General features: G+C 35.7%; 1 protein-coding gene across 1 annotated transcript in view; it reads right to left on the bottom strand.

Annotated features, from left to right (window-relative positions):
- The window catches only part of LOC150102177 (cofilin/actin-depolymerizing factor homolog), a 54,986-nt gene extending 50,931 nt beyond the window's left edge, over window positions 1-4,055 (bottom strand). Inside the window, exon 1 of the mRNA XM_090398624.1 lies at window positions 3,610-4,055. Within this exon, the coding sequence (XP_090254750.1) occupies window positions 3,610-3,612 (3 nt within the window). The 5' untranslated portion in view covers window positions 3,613-4,055. The remainder of the gene's footprint in view (window positions 1-3,609) is intronic.
- Between the last annotated feature and the right edge of the window lie 15,398 nt (window positions 4,056-19,453).

Genomic DNA, 19,453 nt, shown 5'->3' with positions numbered 1-19,453 from the left:
TAATTTCATTAATTTTAATATTTTCACTTTAGTTTCAAAATGGGGGGGGGGAATCAATCTTAAAAAAAAATCTCTTAAATGTAAAAATGAGGAAGCTACTCAGTGCAATTATTGTCCAAAGCAAATTTCATGCATGGAAAATAACCTTGGTGGCCTAATGAGGCATTTAGAATCACTGTAAAATAAGTGCCAAGAGAAATACAGAGCTTTCAAGCATCTCAAAGACTTGAGGTTGATCAGTTTTAAGAACTTTTATAAACCAACAAAGTTAAGTGAAATTGTATCACGATTGGCTGCCAAAATAGAATCTCAATTTCAACAACTGCCAAGTGTTGCGAGTCAAATTCAAACCAGAATTATGTATTACCAAAGAACCAGTCAGATATCTTAGTTAATTTTTGACTTCTATGAATATAAAGAATCTCACATCAAAATAAATAATTGGATCACTAATTTAGTCTTACTTTGGACAAAATGGAACAGTATTGGATTTGTATTCTTGTAATAATATCAGGTCACAATTACGAAACTTTCGTAGTTTCTACAAGCAATCAGCTTTGAAATAATGTTGGATCTTTAATATCCACTTTTCCTATGTAATTTTAATTATTCACTAAAATTCTTCTGAGAGAGTCTCTGTAGCTCATTCGGTATAGAAGAAGCCCTTTTAGTCAGAAAGACCTGGGTTCGATTCATCCATGATGCAAGGAACCTTTATCTGGTCTCTTTCAACTAAAGATGAGTTATAGCCTGTCTTATAAGGAAGTTAGAGGGTTTTTTCTCTCCCAGAAACTCTGGTTTTTTGTCCCTCAAAGCAGGCAAATGTCCCATGAACATTTCTATAGACCAAAATACTTCTCACCCAACCCCAACATCAGGCCCTGCAACGTCAGTTGGGATCACACGAATAAGGTCGCATCACATAAAAAGGCCAACCCCAAATAGATGGGATAAGGCACAGGAGGAAGAATTTCTGTAACTTAATATTTTCCTTTCATGTCACTGGACTTTATATAATAGTTAAACACATTTTATTGATGAAATATATGTTCAAATTTATATTAAAGCTTAATTCAAAAAGGCACTATCACAGGTACACAAGTTTCTGCAGTGGTTGTAATATGGCTACTGCTGTTTTTAGTACAATTCATGCTACTGTAGTAGTAGAAGACAAACTGCTGATGTATCATTCTAATGTGCATCAAAATAACCCAAATGAAGCCACAGTATATACTTTTGAACAGCAATGAAAAAAATTGGATTCAGATATGCAAAATTACCATATACTTTCAGACTGAGAAAATTTCATTTGAGGATAAATTACATCCTTTTTGCTAATAATACATATAACCAGAGGAGAATCTGAAATCATGAAGGAGGTTTATAGTATGCAAAGTATGGAAACTGCTATTTAGAGGTTGCAAAAACCTCTAAATAGTATTTGCTAGAAGGAACAATTTGCAAAGCTTAAAAGTATAATGATCCTGCTGAAAGAGCATTTTGTATATTCATCCATAAGCACACAATTACAACTTTCAATCTGAGTGAAATGAGGGATGTTCACATCAGTGAAAAGGAATGAACCACACTTTGCATAACTGCCAAGAGTTTACATATTTTTACAACTAGATGAAAGGAGAGTTAGGAGCATTCAGATATACAGTGATCTCTTAATTATCCAATCCTCAAATGAACAACCCATCAATTAACCAACCCTCAAACCAGTTATGGCGAAATGACTTCAGTACAGTAACATAATCATACTTTTTTTTCTTTTAATCCTTTTTTTTTATACCTTCACACACAAATCATACCTTCATTTATCTCTTCCAGGGCAAACTGCTCTCACACTGAATAATTAAGGGATTACTTTATTAACTATTATTATTATTACGTGACACCTCCAGGGAGTCCAAGGACTCATCGTGGAAGGGGGCACTCAACCCTACTTCACTAAATACATCTCATCGTCTCCACTACTACATTACTACCATCAATCGCCCATCATCACCAACAGTATTTTCTGTCTATAAATTGCGTGTGTTCTGAAGGCCGATTTGTCTGTACACGGGATGAAAAACCCAATTTTCCGGGAGAAAAAACCCTGCTACCAACTATGCAAAACAAACCAGAAAAAAATCTCTTGAAACCATGAAAAAAGTAAAAAAAAAAAAAAAAAAAAAAACTAGCTCTTCAACATTGCATCTGCTTTGTGAATCTTATTAATTCGAAGTGATATTTCACTTATTTCAGAAAAAATTAATTTATGGCAATTGATCAATATTCAAAATGATCTGAATACAGTTCACTGCATGTGAATCACTTTATAGAGACTGAAGTAATTTTATTTTCTTGAGCATCATGGAGTGGAGGCACGTCTCATTGTGGGCAGTTCAAAGAAATTAGTTTAATATTAATGTCTTCATAATTTAATATTTAGATTTCATATTACAGATAGGAGTTATTTCCCAGCTAGTTACTGATGCAATGTTAAAATTAAAAATTATTAAAAAGCTATAGTTTTACATACATAGTCGGGGGGGGGGGGAATGTTATGATAGAAATTCAAATATAAATAATTCGAAAGTTTAGCAAGCATCCTATTAAAGTAATTACAGGATGCTGACCTAAAAAGAATTACCAGGATACGTAAGGATAGATAAATAATTCTAAAAATAAGAATTTTTTTTAAAAAATGCAAAAAAGGTATTTATCTGCTATGAGAGCGGCTTTGTTCAGAGGCGCATTAGGGGGACAGCATTTGAAAGATGCGAAAGAAGAGAAAAATTTCATACAGTTACATCCCAGCATCTTTAAAAAAAAAAAAAAGGCAACATGCCAGACGCCCCCTTCACTCCCAAAATAAGTCATACTCACATGTGACAAGTTTGAATAGGCGTTTTAACTGAAATGAGCTATTTAAGTTCGATGTTATTAATTGCTTAACCTCCACCACCTCACCATATTTCTGTCACCATAGTAACTAGACAAAGCATGCTTAGGTAAAACATGCAAGATTAGGGAAAAAAGGTTGGTTACCAATATGTGCAGTGAAAAAAAAGTTCAGAAACATCGACTGGCTTTGTCTGTGTGCAATTCGATTCTCCCTTTGGGGCGGCTGCTTATCTCTGCTTAAGTTGCGCGACTAAAATTAGTTAATTTATTAAAAATACTTTATGTTAAGTTGGGTTATTTCTCAATTCGCAAACCTACTGAAAGATTTAAAAATAGCAAATAGTTATAAAATCATTCAGAGAATTTCCAGTAATAGTAATTATTTGCTAACATATTACACAACTTAAAAAGCCGGCGAGTTCATTCTTGGACAAAATATGAATCAATACTAGAGAACGTTGACTATCTGGAATTACATATCTGATGTAATGCAACTGAACATTATAAACGGAATTCGCAAAACAATAAATATAAAAAGGCGATCAGCATATTATTTGGAAGCCGCATCTAAACCGTCAGCCAAAACTAGCATGCTAATTAGAAATAAAAATTCCAAGTAAATTAGAAAATTCGTAAAATATAACTACATCTGTAAAACATGTAAAATTATAATTGCAATCACTTCTATTACAAATGAAGACGATGCATACTTACCATGTTTTATTTGGTTTAATTTACAACGAAGTCAAATATTCAACAACTCAAATTAACTACACAGTTCTAACGCCTACAGAACACTTTTCTCCGCACTAACAACAGCAACAATATAGGTAGAAACCTTTGCACTATCAAAAGCTCAATATCCGTCCGCAGCTTAATAACGTTCACTATTGGATGACAGGGATCTCTTGAACAAAAATGGACCAATCATATACTATGACGAAGACGAAAACATCATTTATAAAACGATCTTTATATAAATTGTTATCTACGAAGCTTTAATAACAGCAATCGGCGGTTCAGTAATGAATATCTATAACAATAGGATTATCTTTCGATATCAAAAAATATTCTATGAGTCAGCACGCCGAACAGGGAATATGAGATTGTCACGTGAAGAAAAACGAAATACACGCCCCAATCGCAGAGAGAAACACGGATATTACCTTTTACGGAAGCATAAACTTATGCGCTTCTAGGACGTAAATGATAAGAACGAAGTGAAAGTACCGCATATATGGTTCTCCTAGAGAAGAAGTATTTCAAAGGAAAAAAATTAATAAATGTTCATTTTAGATTTAATACAGATAAGCCAATTATATTATAATGTCCAATTAGATTACATATAATTAGTTATGAAAAAATAAATTTATTTGCAGTATTCAATATATAAGTACACAGTAGATATAGTAGATATTAAATATCTTTCATAATTTAAAATTGAATATCTATAAAAAAATATAAATAATAAGCTAATGCCTTTTATTCCCTTATATGGAGTTGAATACTGTATCTATAAAACACCAAATTGGGTTCTATTTAATGTGCTCTTGCATTGCAAAATTTTTTACACATCAAAGATTATTTGACACCAGATGACGCAGCTGCATCACGAACTGATGTAAGCAATTTCGTGATAAAACAGCAGAAGTATACCAGTGGTAAAATTTTGGGAAACTGCAATTGCTCCCAGTGTTAACACAAGGATAGAAAGATAGGACATTTCCCCAGGCACCAAAATAAAAATTTATATTAAAAATAATAATCATAATAATTAAAGGAGTAGATTTCCAAATTTTCATATTTCTTCGGTACCAAGATTTTAAGTAGAATAGGAAATGATTGTTAGCTATTGAGATGAGAAATAAGAATTGCCTGAAGAAGCCTATGTAGCTCAGTGGAAGTGGGATTTGCACTCCATGGAGATTGACCGCACGAAGGAAGACTGGGGTCCAAATCTAGTTGCTGACTACAGGAACATTTTCTAAGCTTTCTTTCGACCGGTTCCCGAGTTAGTCGATCTCTGGATCAGGGAAGGGGGGGGGGGATTTTTGTCCCATAAACTCCAGAAAATCGACGGTAAAGCCCACACCATTTTCTGACATTAAAAAAGATTGTGTTAGGGTTAGGGACCACGAGATGGCGGCACTTGTTAGCCGTCTCTTCACTGCATGCCGATTAAATTAGTAATAACCTTGGACCAGCTATCTCTGATTGGCTACCAGTGTAAAATTAAATTCTCACTCAGTCTCCAAAAGTTAGATAGGCTACAATGGCCTCACTTACTCCCTATGCAAGAATAAAACACATTAGCTGATTTTTTTTAAATTTAAAAAGCAAAAGATGCTGACTTGCAGAGATGATTTCGGACTTTTTTCAACTTATAGCCTCATTCGCACTCATTTGGAGTTGTATTTGTAAATATGAATCTTCTAACAGTTTGTGTTCACCTGCTTTCTTTGTTGAAAATTCATTTAGCCCTAACATCGATAAAGAGCCAGATTCTATCCCTCCTTATCACAATTTTGTGGAGTTCATTTCTATAGACAATCTGCAGTTTTATGGGTGACAAGAGGGGAGCACCTGTTCCATCTATCAAGACAATTCGTCCAAAATCATTTCTTCTCTTGCTGGCCACATAACGAAAAAATTCCTTAGATCTTCCCTTGGATTTAGAGCAAATTTCCTCTTATTTAGTCTAATTTTTACATCTTTACTATACTAGTTATCTTTCTCATTTTAACTTTGTATTCCTTGTGCACCTGTCATCCACCTCTCATTCTATACTTTTTTACCTCTACAGTTATTTTATCTCAGAAATCATCCATTTTAATCTAATTTTTCTTATCTCTTTCACAAGTGATATACATTTTGCCACTGAGGTTAATAAATGATCCTGAACTAGCTTCCACGCACTACTGACCTCTTTACCTTCAAATTCCTCCATTCATGACACTTCCCCAAGTTGGTTTCCAAGACTATTAAAATCGCGTCCCTTGGATTCCGTATCAGTTTCTTTCTCTGTGACTTTCGCATGCCTATGAACCAGATCAATACCATATGGTCACTTTTTACTTAGCAAATGAAGGTATGATATTTCAGTCACAGTGAAATCCTCTGACACTATATACAAATTCAAAATTCTGGACCATCTCATTCCTTCCAATACATGCTGCATAAGACATTTGTCCCTCCAGAATTCCAAAAACTGAGTTTCCTTGTTACAACTTCTCTTTCCCTAACTGAAATCACTCACAAATGTTAGCCGCCTTTCCTCTCACCAAGCCAATTTGCCTAAAACATCCGCCACACCTCTCCACATACACGTTGCGTGGCCTATAGCAACATCGAACTATATATTTGGCTCTATTATCTCCTACTCACACTACACACCCTCAAAACCATGTGCGTTATATCCCTTCCAGCACTCTATCCTGAGATGATGCATCACATCAGTATAAAGCCTCACCGTACCATCCCATTTCTCCCCATATTCTGTCAGAAAATAAGATATTATTCTATCTCCCTTCCTGTCTGGACAGCATCTGTGAACCATGTTGTACTACCAACAATAATTTTAGGAGAGACTGAATCAATCAGTACTACTAACTCATTTACTTTTCCCTAATGCTCCTTACATTAGTATATAGAATAATTACGCATTTTTGGTCTTCTCTACATATATACCAGATGTGTCAGTACTCTCAACTCCATATCTCTTAAGAGGCCATCTCTTCTGCTCTCAGCCCTATATCTTCTATTTTCCATGTCCAAACATTTATCTTGCTCAGAGACCAGATGCTTATTCCGTTCTGCTCACTGCTCTTCTACTTAAATTTGCATGGCCAAAGTGAGGAACTACATTCACTAATACCTCCTCACACTTTTCTGCTGCACAATCTTGTTACATTGCTCTCAAACCCTTTGCCACTCGATTAACACTACCACTCAGTTCATTAGTACTAACAATAGTAATGGTGAGTACTAATGAACAGGCACTCTTCAACCATGTTATCTGTACAGCCTTAATAATTGAATCTCCATTTATTATACCTCTCATTGCTTCATTTCTACAAAACTAGCATCCTTCATTCACTCTTTCCTTTTCCAGATTCTCTATTGTATTACTCTCTCTCTCTCTCTCTCTCTCTCTCTCTCTCTCTCTCTCTCTCTCTCTCTCTCTCTCTTTCATTTCTTCCATTAATCATTTCTCCCACACTTTCATAGCATCCTCCTCTCGTTACCTTTCTTTTTTATATTCTTTTCTCCTGATTGCTTGTGACTTTCATTCTCTCCCTTGCTCTTGCAATCAGCTGACTTTCCCACCCATTCCTGTTTTTTGTAGTATCAACTAAACTAATCTCAAGAGTGCTAATATTCCTATTCAGTGCCCTCAACTAAGCTTTCATGCCTTCCACTTCCGTACATCCATCTTTCTCTTCGGACATTGTAGTTGAGACTTCGCAGAGCCGGAAATAAATATCAGGTCATTTTCTCAAGACTCTACATCTGCAGCAAAATTTGAGAATCATTATTATCACTATTGGACAAAAGGATAACTGGTATAACACTCCGCTTCAGCCTAGTCAGAGGAATTGAGACTAGAAAAGCGATTGGTTATTGAGTACGAATGCTTCTTCTTTCTCTTCACAAGCATCATATTAATTCCAAATGCCTTTAGTGGCAATGCTTAAGTTTCTGCTTATATATCTGATGCTGCCGAACTTTACGGAAGAGCTACTGACATCGATGAAGAAAACTATCCCTGTTATAATTTGTAGAGCTCAGATTGATATTGGGGAGCTCTACAAATGATATCAGGGCACTTAGTATCTGTCTGTTTTGTCATGAGTAATATGACATAATGCTAATGATACAGATGACACAAAACAAAGAACTATTTCTCGTTATTTACCACTGAATCAAGTTTAACTGTACGTAGTACCTGCAGTTGTCTAACGTTATAGTCTATTTCATCACTTAGTCGTGGCTTGCTTCCTACCATCATCGAATTCTATACGCATGGAAGTGATTTTTGAACTATAATATGATGTCCACTTGGAAAACAGAGAAACTTGAGTATGTGGATGATTTGATGCTGATAATTTTTATCTTACACCATTTCTGTTGCAACACTCCCTCCTACTAATGTTCTCAAATACTTCTGGTGACTGCAGTTCTGTTATCTTTGATGACACCTGGTTACAACGTTACAACTGGATTAGAGAAAGATGTCGGAAGTTTTTTCCCACTTGGTTAGACTATAAATTATATATTTAGTTAAATCCTTTATCCAAGTGTAAGCAAACAAAGTTTGGGCCTGAAAAATCTTCAGGACTGGGGAAAACTCGTGAGAAAGGTGGACCAAGTTCTCATCACTTTCCTTCGTATCCCATAATGCAAAGCACATCTCCTTGCGGACATATACGCAAGGAGATGTGCTTTGCATTATCAAATCATAAAAACAAATTTAAAACCTAATAATGAACGATGCACGGGTATTAACATTAAACGTACAAGATTCCTAGATGATTTCTTGTCACCATTACATCTCAAAATTTCTTTGATACCTTTGTCTATGATTTTGAAGAAAACGAAATTTGGATATGAAATTATTAAAATGTTAAAATATCCCATCTGCCATATATGGATCACTTGAAGTTATTGTTATTATTATTATTATCATTATTTGACACCTCCAGGGAGTCCAAAGACTCATCGAGGGAGGGCACCTGCTCTACAACTGCTTCCACCACTAATTCACTAATTATCCACCAACTGACCGCAACTACCTCAACACCATCTACCGCCGACCACCACCGCTAGTTTTCCCACAATCACAAACATCCATGCCCACATTCAAACCCGCAGCCTTTTGGCTGGAGAGCGGATACGCTAACCACTCGGCCAGCCAGGCCGGCAATGTTATATGGAAACTCGCCACAGCAAATAGACTTATTACTGAAACACGGTTCGTAATTTCAGTCAGGAGAGCAACATGGAATTTGGTTGGAATAAATGTGAAATTTTATCTATTAAAAGAGAAAAATTAATGATGCTAGTGATTTTAATATTAATTAGGAGAAATATATGAAAGCAATTTCCGCTAATGAACACTATAAATATCTTCGAATACTAAAAGTCAGTAATATTCTCAACCCCAATGTAAAACAGTAAGCTGCAGCAGAATACAACAATGAGTATTCCGCTGGATTAATGGATTGAGCACTATCCTATTTCTCAAGGTCATATTTTGTCCGATTGGACAGAACATGACAGTGAAACTCGAAAATTAATTACTATGAATCATGCATTACATTCACGAAGTGACGTGATCCGGTTATATCTACCCCGAGAAATAGGTAAATAGGTAAGTTAAACAAACTGTTGAAAAAAAAAATAGTTTGAATACTTAAGAAAAGCCCTGCGTAGCTCAGTGGTGCTTGCATCCTCTGTTCTAGGGGGCCTGTAGATAGACTTCAAATTCAAGTCTAGTCGCCTACTAGAGGAACTTTTTCTAAGCATATCTTCGAGTAGTACCCTAGTTATACGATCTCTGACACATGCGAGCGGATTTTTTCTCCGTTTTTTTTTTTTTTTTTGTCCCATAAACTCAAGAAAAACGATCGTAGAACCCACATTATTTCAAATAGTGACATATCCTGTTAGGGGTACGAAGAGACGGCAGCACTTGTTTTCCCGTCTCTTCATCGCTTGTCGCTTATAATTAGTGGTAGTCATGGGCCAGCTATCTGTAATTGACTACTGGTGAAGATTAAACTGCCCACTCAGTCTCCAAACGTTAGATAGGACTAAAACGGCCTCGATTACTCTGTACATGGGAATAAAAGGCACTACCTTATTATTTTATTTTTTTACGAGAGTGATCTGAAAGGTTCTTGGTCTAACAATGAAAAAAAAAAGAATTTATAATTTCAAAATTATTTTTATTTTTCAACATAATCTCCCTCAATACTAATACATTTATTTCAGCGATTCTCCAGCGCCATTATCCCGTCCCTGTAGTGGGTTTCAGTAAGATCTGCAAAAGACCACTCTACAGCTGCAATCACCTGTTGATTCGAAGAAAAACACTGACCAGCGAGGAAGAATTTTAGTTTTGGGAAGAGATAGAAGACAGAGGGAGCCAAATCTGGGGAAGAGCATGGATGTTCCAACAATTCATAGTGCAGATCCCTTAATTTTCCCATTGCCAAAATACCTTTGTGGCAGGTGCATTGACCTGATGAAAGATGATTTTTTCTTCTGCAAACCGGGTCTTTTCTCACGAAGTTTTTCGTCTAGTCTGGTTAAAAGATCGGAATAATATTCGCCTGTTTTTGTTTTACCCTTTTCAAGATAATTAATAAATAAAATGCCTTTAGCATCCCAAAACACGGCTGCTGTGACCATTCCTGCTGATGGAAACCACTTTGTCTTCTTTGACGCTGAATAAAAAAGCATCTGTCCACTGTTTTGACTACTATTTGGATTCTGGTGTGTAATTGTGAATCCAAGTCTCATCCATAGTAATACATCGATGCACAAAATCAGTTTTATTCTTTTTAAAATGCTCCAAGCACTGTTCAGTGATGTTCAGTGATTTTCATGCGAGTACATTTTTGATCTACTGCTGCGAGCAAGAGTGGCACCCATCTCGTGCAAAGCTTTTTTCATTTGCAATTCATCATGCAAAATATATCCTACACGTTCTTTTGAAATGCCTATAGTCTCAGAAATTTCATGCACTTTGACTCGCCAGTCATCCAATTTTATCTTAATGAAGTGCACAATCATATCGTGCACTTGATCAATCATTTCTGATGTTGTTACACTTTTTGGACATCCTTCACGTGGATCATCTTCAAGGCTGGAACGCCACGTTTAAACTCGGCAGCCCATAACTGTCAAAAACGAAGGAGAAGAGGGCCCATAAACTTATGAACTTCGAATTAATTTCTTTTGGCGTTAAACCTTCTTTTACCAAGATTAACTGCACAATACTCAATTTTATCCATTTCAAGGGATACAGACAACACGTTTGCTTCCGACAGCTATATAAAACAAACTACTTGATAGAGTGACTTGCAATTTCATATTGATGCTTTTGACAGATGTGCCAACTTAGAAGAAAAATCTCTTGCTGATACTGTTGCTATCTATGGTCGAGGCCGAGAACGTTTCAGACCGCCTTCGTATATGAACAATAACAATTCAGCAAATACTCCAAGTCACTTCACAAGGCCTTCTGAAAGAAATACTCGCTGAACATTTCTCATGTAAGTGCCCACTATCTTATCTTCAGAAACTAAACTCAGTTTTCCGTATTAACAGTTACTTTTACTAGCAATATAACGTTAGAATTGTCTAAGTTTTTGTTTTGCAGCTACAGCTAATCGCCTTTCATATGCGAAAACAATAACTTCCTTTCCCCAGTAGCATGGAGTATAAGACACAGGGGTTACCCTGATTTTATATCTCGCCTCTAACATCCTCTTTTTCAGAAGCTCCTGCACAATTCCATGATTCACCTATTTCATCCCAACTTCATTCTTATAACCTTAGGAATACAATCCAACACTGTCATGAGTAACTGATTTCGGATTAAGTTCGAAGCATTAATGATTTCTTTCCCACTTCAGTTGATTAAGCCATGATATATTACCAACTTAAGTTTTAAAAGAGGTAAACCGTGAGTAGACATAACTATATATAATAAATAACGGAAAAACTCACGTAGAAATATTATTTAATGGTATAATTTTCGCCCGTGTGTCACAGGCATCTTCAGTACAATTAGGCACAAAAATCAAACATTAACTGACAATTCCAAAAAGCGCCACCTAAGTAGCTGGTGTAAGATAACTAAAAAGGTCAATAACTTTCCTAAAAAAAAAAAAAAAAAATATTTAATACAACAAAAAGTTAGGAAAGATTAGCTGATTTGTAAAGTACTATCTCCCATAAAGGGGATAAACGTAAGCCGTCGGATCTGTTTAAGTTAGGAGAATGAAGTAGAGTTTCACATGCTTCTTTATAAAGGCGTTCCATGAGAAACTGACTTTTGTGAAGAACTCTTGTCTTTTTCCAATGAACTCTGTTCTTTGGAAAAAGACAAGAGTTCTTCACAAAAGTCAGTTTCTCATGGAACGCCTTTATAAAGAAGCATGTGAAACTCTACTTCATTCTCCTAACTTAAACAGATCCGACGGCTTACGTTTATCCCCTTTATGGGAGATAGTACTTTACAAATCAGCTAATCTTTCCTAACTTTTTATTGTATTAAATATTTTTTTTTTTTTTTAATGTTTGATTTTTGTGCCTAATTGTACTGAAGATGCCTGTGACACACGGGCGAAAATTATACCATTAAATAATATTTCTACGTGAGTTTTTCCGTTATTTATTATATATAGATATTACCAACTTGTTTCCACAGTTTAGCATTGTCTGTGCTATGTAATTCCGCACCTCTTTTGTTCCCGGGAGCTTGCACCTGCCCAGTCACTTCTCGCATCAAATTATGATAACTTTCCCCAATTTTTACAGTGCAGTGAAATCTATTATCACTATGTGAGATGATATTATTAAATTCAACACTCGAGTCAGATATCCTGCTTCAGTTACATGCTGCATAAGGTAGTTATCATTAGTTAGCTGAAGCAATTCAATCTCACAACTCGCGCGTTAATTTCCGCTTCTAGTCAAAACTCTTACAGATAAAGTCATCCCTCATTATCACTTTTCAGTCACTCACCAGTTTGACATCCTGAACATTTTAGTGTCTATAGTTCCTGGTCAGTAGCATCACAGTACTAAATATCTAAAATTCTTCTTCGTCTCAAACTCGTACCAGATGGCCTCAAAGCATATTCACTACTGCTTTCCTCAAGCTCTGTGTGTAAATGACACAATTCTTCTGAGATCATTAGTAATACTCCAGATCCTTCTTTTTATCCTTTCTGTCGTTTCAAAAAATTTATAACCATCCTAATCTATTCCCTTTAATACATCATCTTCTGTTAACCATGTGTTCCTGACACTAATGATTTGAGGACCGCCTAATTTTATCATGGCCACAATCTGCACATTGTCGATTCCTAATACTTCTTGCAATGATGTATGACCACCGAAGTTTGCCTCTGGAACCCCCTTCCTCTGCCACCATTTCTCTGCACTTCCATTGAGGCCATCCACGAATCCTGCATTCCCTTATCATATTATTATTATTATTATTATTATTATTATTATTATTATTATTACGTAACACCTCCTCCAGGGAGTCCAAAGACTAATCGAGGGCGGGCACCTACTCTACAACGCTCCGTCTATCTATCATTCCAATAACCGCAACTACCTTCATCATCTACACCAACGCCGTCTACCGCCGTTCACCACCAGTATTTTCACTATATCCTAGGAGCTTACATAATTCTCTTAGAAATCATCTACTCAGCTCGACACCACCACACTCACCCATATGCAGACTATCACCAGTAAACTCTTCTACCTTCAAATTTATTTCGTATGTTCACATACTTAAAGCTTCTCTCGTTATACCTTAGTCCATGTCATTCATAATCATCGCTCTTCTCTTACCATCATACTTTGGTAGCAAATTGTCATTTTTCTGATTCACTATCTAGCAATACTCTCGAATTCTATGCTAACTCATTCACACTTCATCAATTATCATGTCGTTCCTAACAGCGCAGTCAATTTTTCTGCACTTCCTTTCCTCTCTACAGCCTCAGTCAATTTTCGTATCGTCATTCCACACAACCCCACTTTGAACATCTGCTCCATAACATCTTACACCACAGAATACAATGCACTACTTTTCATACATCCACTGCAATCATTCATCTTTGGCTCTTCTAACAATTTCAATAACCAATCTCTTCTCTAAATGGCTTACTTCTCTCTGCACTCTCCTCAGTTCCTTTCCCAACTTCACTAATTCTTTTCTAATATCATCATGCGTGTTCATTTTCAATTCCTTTATTTCTCTACATTTTCAGATATTTTTCTTCTTCCTTTGTCTTAAATACCTCTACTGTTTCATTCACCACCATCATGCCACGTTCCCTCTGCTTCACTTCCACTCCATCTGTATCGCGTACACCATTCACATTGCTGTTCATGATTTTCGGACAAGAACGCTCGCACATCTTTTACCTTTTACCTTTCTTCCAATTCATACAGTGCTCTCTCATATATTTCCTTTCAGATGAGTACTTTCTTCTCCTTGCATTCTAGATGCTCTCGGGTTTTGCTGTGGTCATTTTTCAGATGCATCTATTGTGTCTGTTCCATAAAATTTCAGTCTTTAATTTCCACTCTGCCCTTCCTATAAATCTTTTGACGTATGCAGTGGATATATAGTTATTGTCTCTTCCTGAGTACCTATCCACTACACATGCCTTAACAATTTGTTCCACTGCATTTATAGTTGAACAACTATGAACGCAGTGGGAGAAATATTTGTTCTATCATTCATTCTCTCCACTGCTGTTATTTTTATTAATTTATTTATTTGAAAGAGCATTCTTTCTGGAAAACACAAGTGTATTCCAGGCAGCTACAGACTGGAGATCTTCATCTCCGATTTTGGCAAGTCTTCCCTTTTTCTGCATTTTCCCCATCCATATTACTGTAAGCATAAAGAAATATTTATGCCTAGATGATTCAGAATATACTGCTAGGAGCTGGAAACAGAAAATTTGATGAAAGCAGAAATAAAATGATGGCTTAAAAGAACAAGGCAGCAGTCAGAGTAAAAAATCAAAGAGAAAAGAATGTGAACAGCTTTTTATCCATGATATGCAGTTTCTGAATATAGGATTTGAATATTATTGTTAGTGATTGACTAGTATTAACTTGAATATCTACTTCCACGAATTAATTTTTTATCCAACTTTTTTTTTTATGACAAAAATTTTAATGAATGATGAAAACCAATAATAACCAAAATCCTCATTCTTATTGATAGGACGACATTAATATTCAAGATATACTTTATTATCAGTATAGACGTCTGTTAACGCTCATTGGAATTATTATTATTATTATTATGTTAATAATTACGTGATTTCCGATCTGATTTGTTGATTAAAAGCCGTTGTCAAAAAAAAAAAGGAAGACAACAGAAAAATTTCTATTGTCTTGCTCAGAGCCTGCTGGGAAAAAAAGGACCCAGAAAAATTTTCCATACTCAATGGGAGCTAGAATCAAACCTAAAAGTAACATTCTTCTGTTGATCTAGTATATTGCGAGTTACCACATGCCACACAGATGTCTTAAAATACAAATATTTAAAAAAATAACGATAAAAAATAAGTATAAATTGTCCACCTTTTAAGTTTTCCAAAGGACTATGGAGTGCCGGATTAAACCCTGTGGAGGTCCCTAGGCAGTCGAAATCTATGGGTCCTTTCGCAAATTATCTTCTAATATGTTTTTAATTTACCAACAATTTTAATGAACCAATTTTGTTACACAAAACAAATATTAACAAATATTAATGTTATTAAACAAATAAACGTATTATGTTATTAAACAATAATTATTAAATATTATTAACAAAATATTAAATATTCACGTTCCTCAATTTTTTTGTGGTGAAATCTTTCACGACATCTTGGAAGTCTACCTTTTGCAAAACGTCGTATTCAATGGACATAATGGTAAGTGAGTTCAGTCGATCTTGTGTCATTGAAGATCGATGACAATTTTTCAGCAGTTTTAACTTCGAAAAGGTTCGTTCATCAGTAGCGTTCGTGATCATGAGACACCTATAAATTCTTAACGCTGTCATAACATTTGGGAATGTTGATTGCACCATATATTTAAAAATGAGTTTGTATGATGGCGATGCTGGCACTGTTTCTTCAGCTTTGAAATCTTTTAACTGTGATATGAAATACTTGAAATGAACCATTTCATCTGCAAACTCCAACTCGATGTCATCAGTATAATTCTCTCTAAATCTTTGGGCAGCTTCTTTGTAATTTCGGCGTTTGTCTTCGATGGGAACTAAACGAGAAAACCAAATAGAGAATGAACTTTGTTATATGCTTCCATACAACGGGAATGCTCTGCACATAACTTATCCAATATTGGTAGGTAAGTTTCGATCTTGAACTTTTCTCTTCTTCGAAACACAACCTCTTCCGCTTCATCATCGTCGTGATGTCTTTTCATACGCTTACACTCCTGCTTTTATCAGCCCAGAAGCCTGCCATGATGACATTTTTCTTCTTTGACAGGTCATTTAGCAGACATTTGGCCTCGTGAATTGTCTGTAGCTTCGGATTCATATCTTTGACAATAACCTGCAAAACATTCTGGAAGCTGCTGTAGACTTGAGATAAAGCCTTGATCGCATTGGCCCTTCCACACCACCTTGTGTCAGTCACTCTTTTTAAAACTAGTGCAGAGCCTTGGTGACGTTCGCCATCATTGTCCTTACGATATTCGAGCATAACCGCCCAAAGGTGGGTTGATGCCGAGAAAAAGTTGTACATTGCTTGCACAAGCCTGAAGAATGAGATTGCTCCAACACAGATTTCTATAGCACACTCCAACCAAATTGAGTGAGTATGCTGCACGCTGCGCACGGAATGTAGTGTGCAAGCTGATTTATTTTGGCGATATATGCTTGAAGACCATTGTAGCACCCTGATATGTTTGCTGCATTGTCATAAGACTGTCCTCTGAGGTTTTTTTTATGTCAATGTCTCATTTATTTAAGAAGGTCAAAACAGTGGTGGCAAGCACTTTTCCAGTGTGGCTTGCTTTGGGGATGAATGTGAGAAACGGTCTACCACTTCACCTTCTGACACTCCAACATATCTAAGCACTACAATTAGTTGGTAAATGTGAGATATGTCTGGTGTTGAATCAACGCTCAGAGAAAAGTACTTGGTGAAAAGTCTTTAATGTAAAGTTTTCGTTTCTTTGAGTTGATTCATTTTTTCTATCTTTTGGAAACAATTTAAGAAAGCTTGATCGTAATTTTCTTTTAAGATCAAATTAATATTATTTCGATCCGTTGTCGCGGGGCCCCTAAACGGTGTGGGGCCAATAATGCCGGTGCCTATTTGGTAATCCGGCACTGGGACTAACAGTCACTCCTAACCATTTGGAAATCTAATGGTAGCATATAAGCTTTTATCATCGCGAGGAGATTACTGAGATTTATAGTCAATGTGCATATCATCTATGCTTACAAGTATTCCTTTGTCTGTAACTTGCGTGTGTTCTACTGGCCAATTTTCAGTTGTTAAATGAAAATCACGAGGTGGGAGGAAAAACCCTCCCACCTCCGGTAATAAAGGTTTGCATATTAGACTGGGTTCGAACCCAGTTTTTTCCAACCAAAGAACTTCGTCTGCTACGGACGCTCTCCAATTTGTACATAATAAGTGAAATAAGGAAATATGGAAGACAGTTACTTCCATTTTGCTCTCATTATCCAAATTGTTATATTACCGTACAGTGGCGCACTCAGGATTTAATCTTGGAGGGGGCCGAGCACTCAAGATTTAATCTTTGGGGTGGGGTGGGGGATCTGACTGAGCATCTGCAGTGATCGCCAATACATGATACCCGTGATCTACTCTGGCCCGGCTAGGGCAAACGAAGTAGCGCTCGGTCCACAAGAGCACTACTTCGTTCGCCTTGCGTTCACAGTGGCCAGGATTCCCGAGAGCTACAGGGTATTCCCACCTTATGTGACCACTAATTCATAAGCGGCATAGAAATAGAAGACACGACACAACATAAATTTAAAAAAAAAATGAATTTTAATTAGGGAAATTTTTTAGAATTTTTTTTAGTGTTTTTTCCTTTTTCTTTTGGAGGGGGGGGGCAGAGTCCCTTGGCCCCCTCCCTGGGTGCGCCAATGTTACCGTATATATATATATATATTGATTATTTAACTGGCGATTTTCTTTAGTTCCGAAATTAAACATCCGATTTATTTTTCTGTGGGTAAAAAAAAACAGAACAACAAAAATATAATAATAATAAATTGCTTATTTCTGTCAGATATTGATTTTTTAAAATTGTTTTTTTAGGGTTTTCTAGCGGCTAGAATCATTTCATTCTAGAATCAAAAAAAATGATGTCATTTTTTTTATGTAAAGAATGGCACTTAATCATGAGACTAGTAAGCAGTATCAGCTTACTTGAAATTATAAAAAAAATAAATACATAAATAAAAATTGTCATTTAGGTAATTTAATTGACAGTTGCATGTGGGTCGAATTTTTATGTAATGATTCTTTTATAAAGCAATTCCTCACATTCAGTTGTATTTGTATCTCTCGCCGAAACAGTCATCAAGAGATCGGGGGAAAAAAAAAAAAAAGATTCATCATAGTACAAACTGTTGGTGAGTTTTCCTTATTTTAATCACGTGATAAAAGATCTTCAGCATATCCAGTGCTTCACAAAGTGAAAGGCCTTTCACCATTTTGTCAATTTTCTATATTTTCTGCCTTCAATCGTCGTTTTTATAGTAAATCCCAAGTCTTCTAGAAAATTCTTTGTATGCTTTGTTTCTTTTTATCGCTATTTGAACAAATTCTTTACAAAACCAATCCTTTTGCTTATTTTTCGCATCCCAGAGTATCTTCAGTATTCAGAATCCATTGTTTAATATATACCCAGCTTCTTTGTATGTATACCTTGGTCTGTATCTATATTTTCGGCCTCTGTTTTTCCTTTGATTTTGTTCTGAAAATTGGTTTTAACTTGAATTTCTTTATACATCGGCAAATTAAAGTTAAGTGCGCTTTCATTTCCTTCTTGTACCATCAAGATTCTGTATCTATATTTAATTTTGGCCAGATAATGGTCTGAATCATAGCAAGCTCCCCATATGATCTTATATCTGTAATACTTATTGATGCCAGTCTTATCTATAAGCACATGATCAATTTGATTTTATAGTGTTCTATCTGGGGATATCCATGTCCTTTTATGGATGTCTTTATGAGGAAAGAATGTAGAGAATATAGCCATATTTTTAGTCATGGGCAATTAACAGACAAAAATACTAGTAATGGGCAACAGATGGTGTAGTATGTTAATGGAGGTTTTGTGATGAGTCCACGAGATCCTTGGAGGTATTGTGTAATGATAATAATAGTGTGTGCTATGCATGTTTTGTGTAAATATATATTTGAAGACTGCAAAATTCTCATGTTGTTAAATGGATTTAAATAGGAAAAAAAAAAAAAATACTTAGGATCAAGGATATCTAACTGTTGTAAAGGATTCCAAATTCAGCAAAATGAGGAGAACAAAAATTATTAAAAGAAAAAATGAAGGAAGAAAAGCAGCTGTTGACTCTTGCTAATAATAATAGATAATTATGATTATTACATTTACAGCTATTTTGCCTGCTTCTGTTTAGGAGTGCAGGGGCACTCCTAAACAGAAGCAGGCAAAATAGCCATAAATGTAAGCGTTTGTTAAGAGGAGTAACATGGGAGTTTTCCCAGAAATAATATTCATAAGATAATTATGATACTTTCTCCTTCGAAAGTGT

The sequence above is a fragment of the Typopeltis vanoorti genome, chromosome 10 (genome assembly GCF_054136105.1).
Source record: "Typopeltis vanoorti isolate ZY-2024b chromosome 10, IOZ_Tvanoo_1.0, whole genome shotgun sequence".
Taxonomy (NCBI): Eukaryota; Metazoa; Arthropoda; class Arachnida; order Uropygi; family Thelyphonidae; genus Typopeltis; species Typopeltis vanoorti.
Note: the sequence above shows the minus strand (reverse complement) of the source record. Positions and strands in the feature narration are given on the sequence as shown.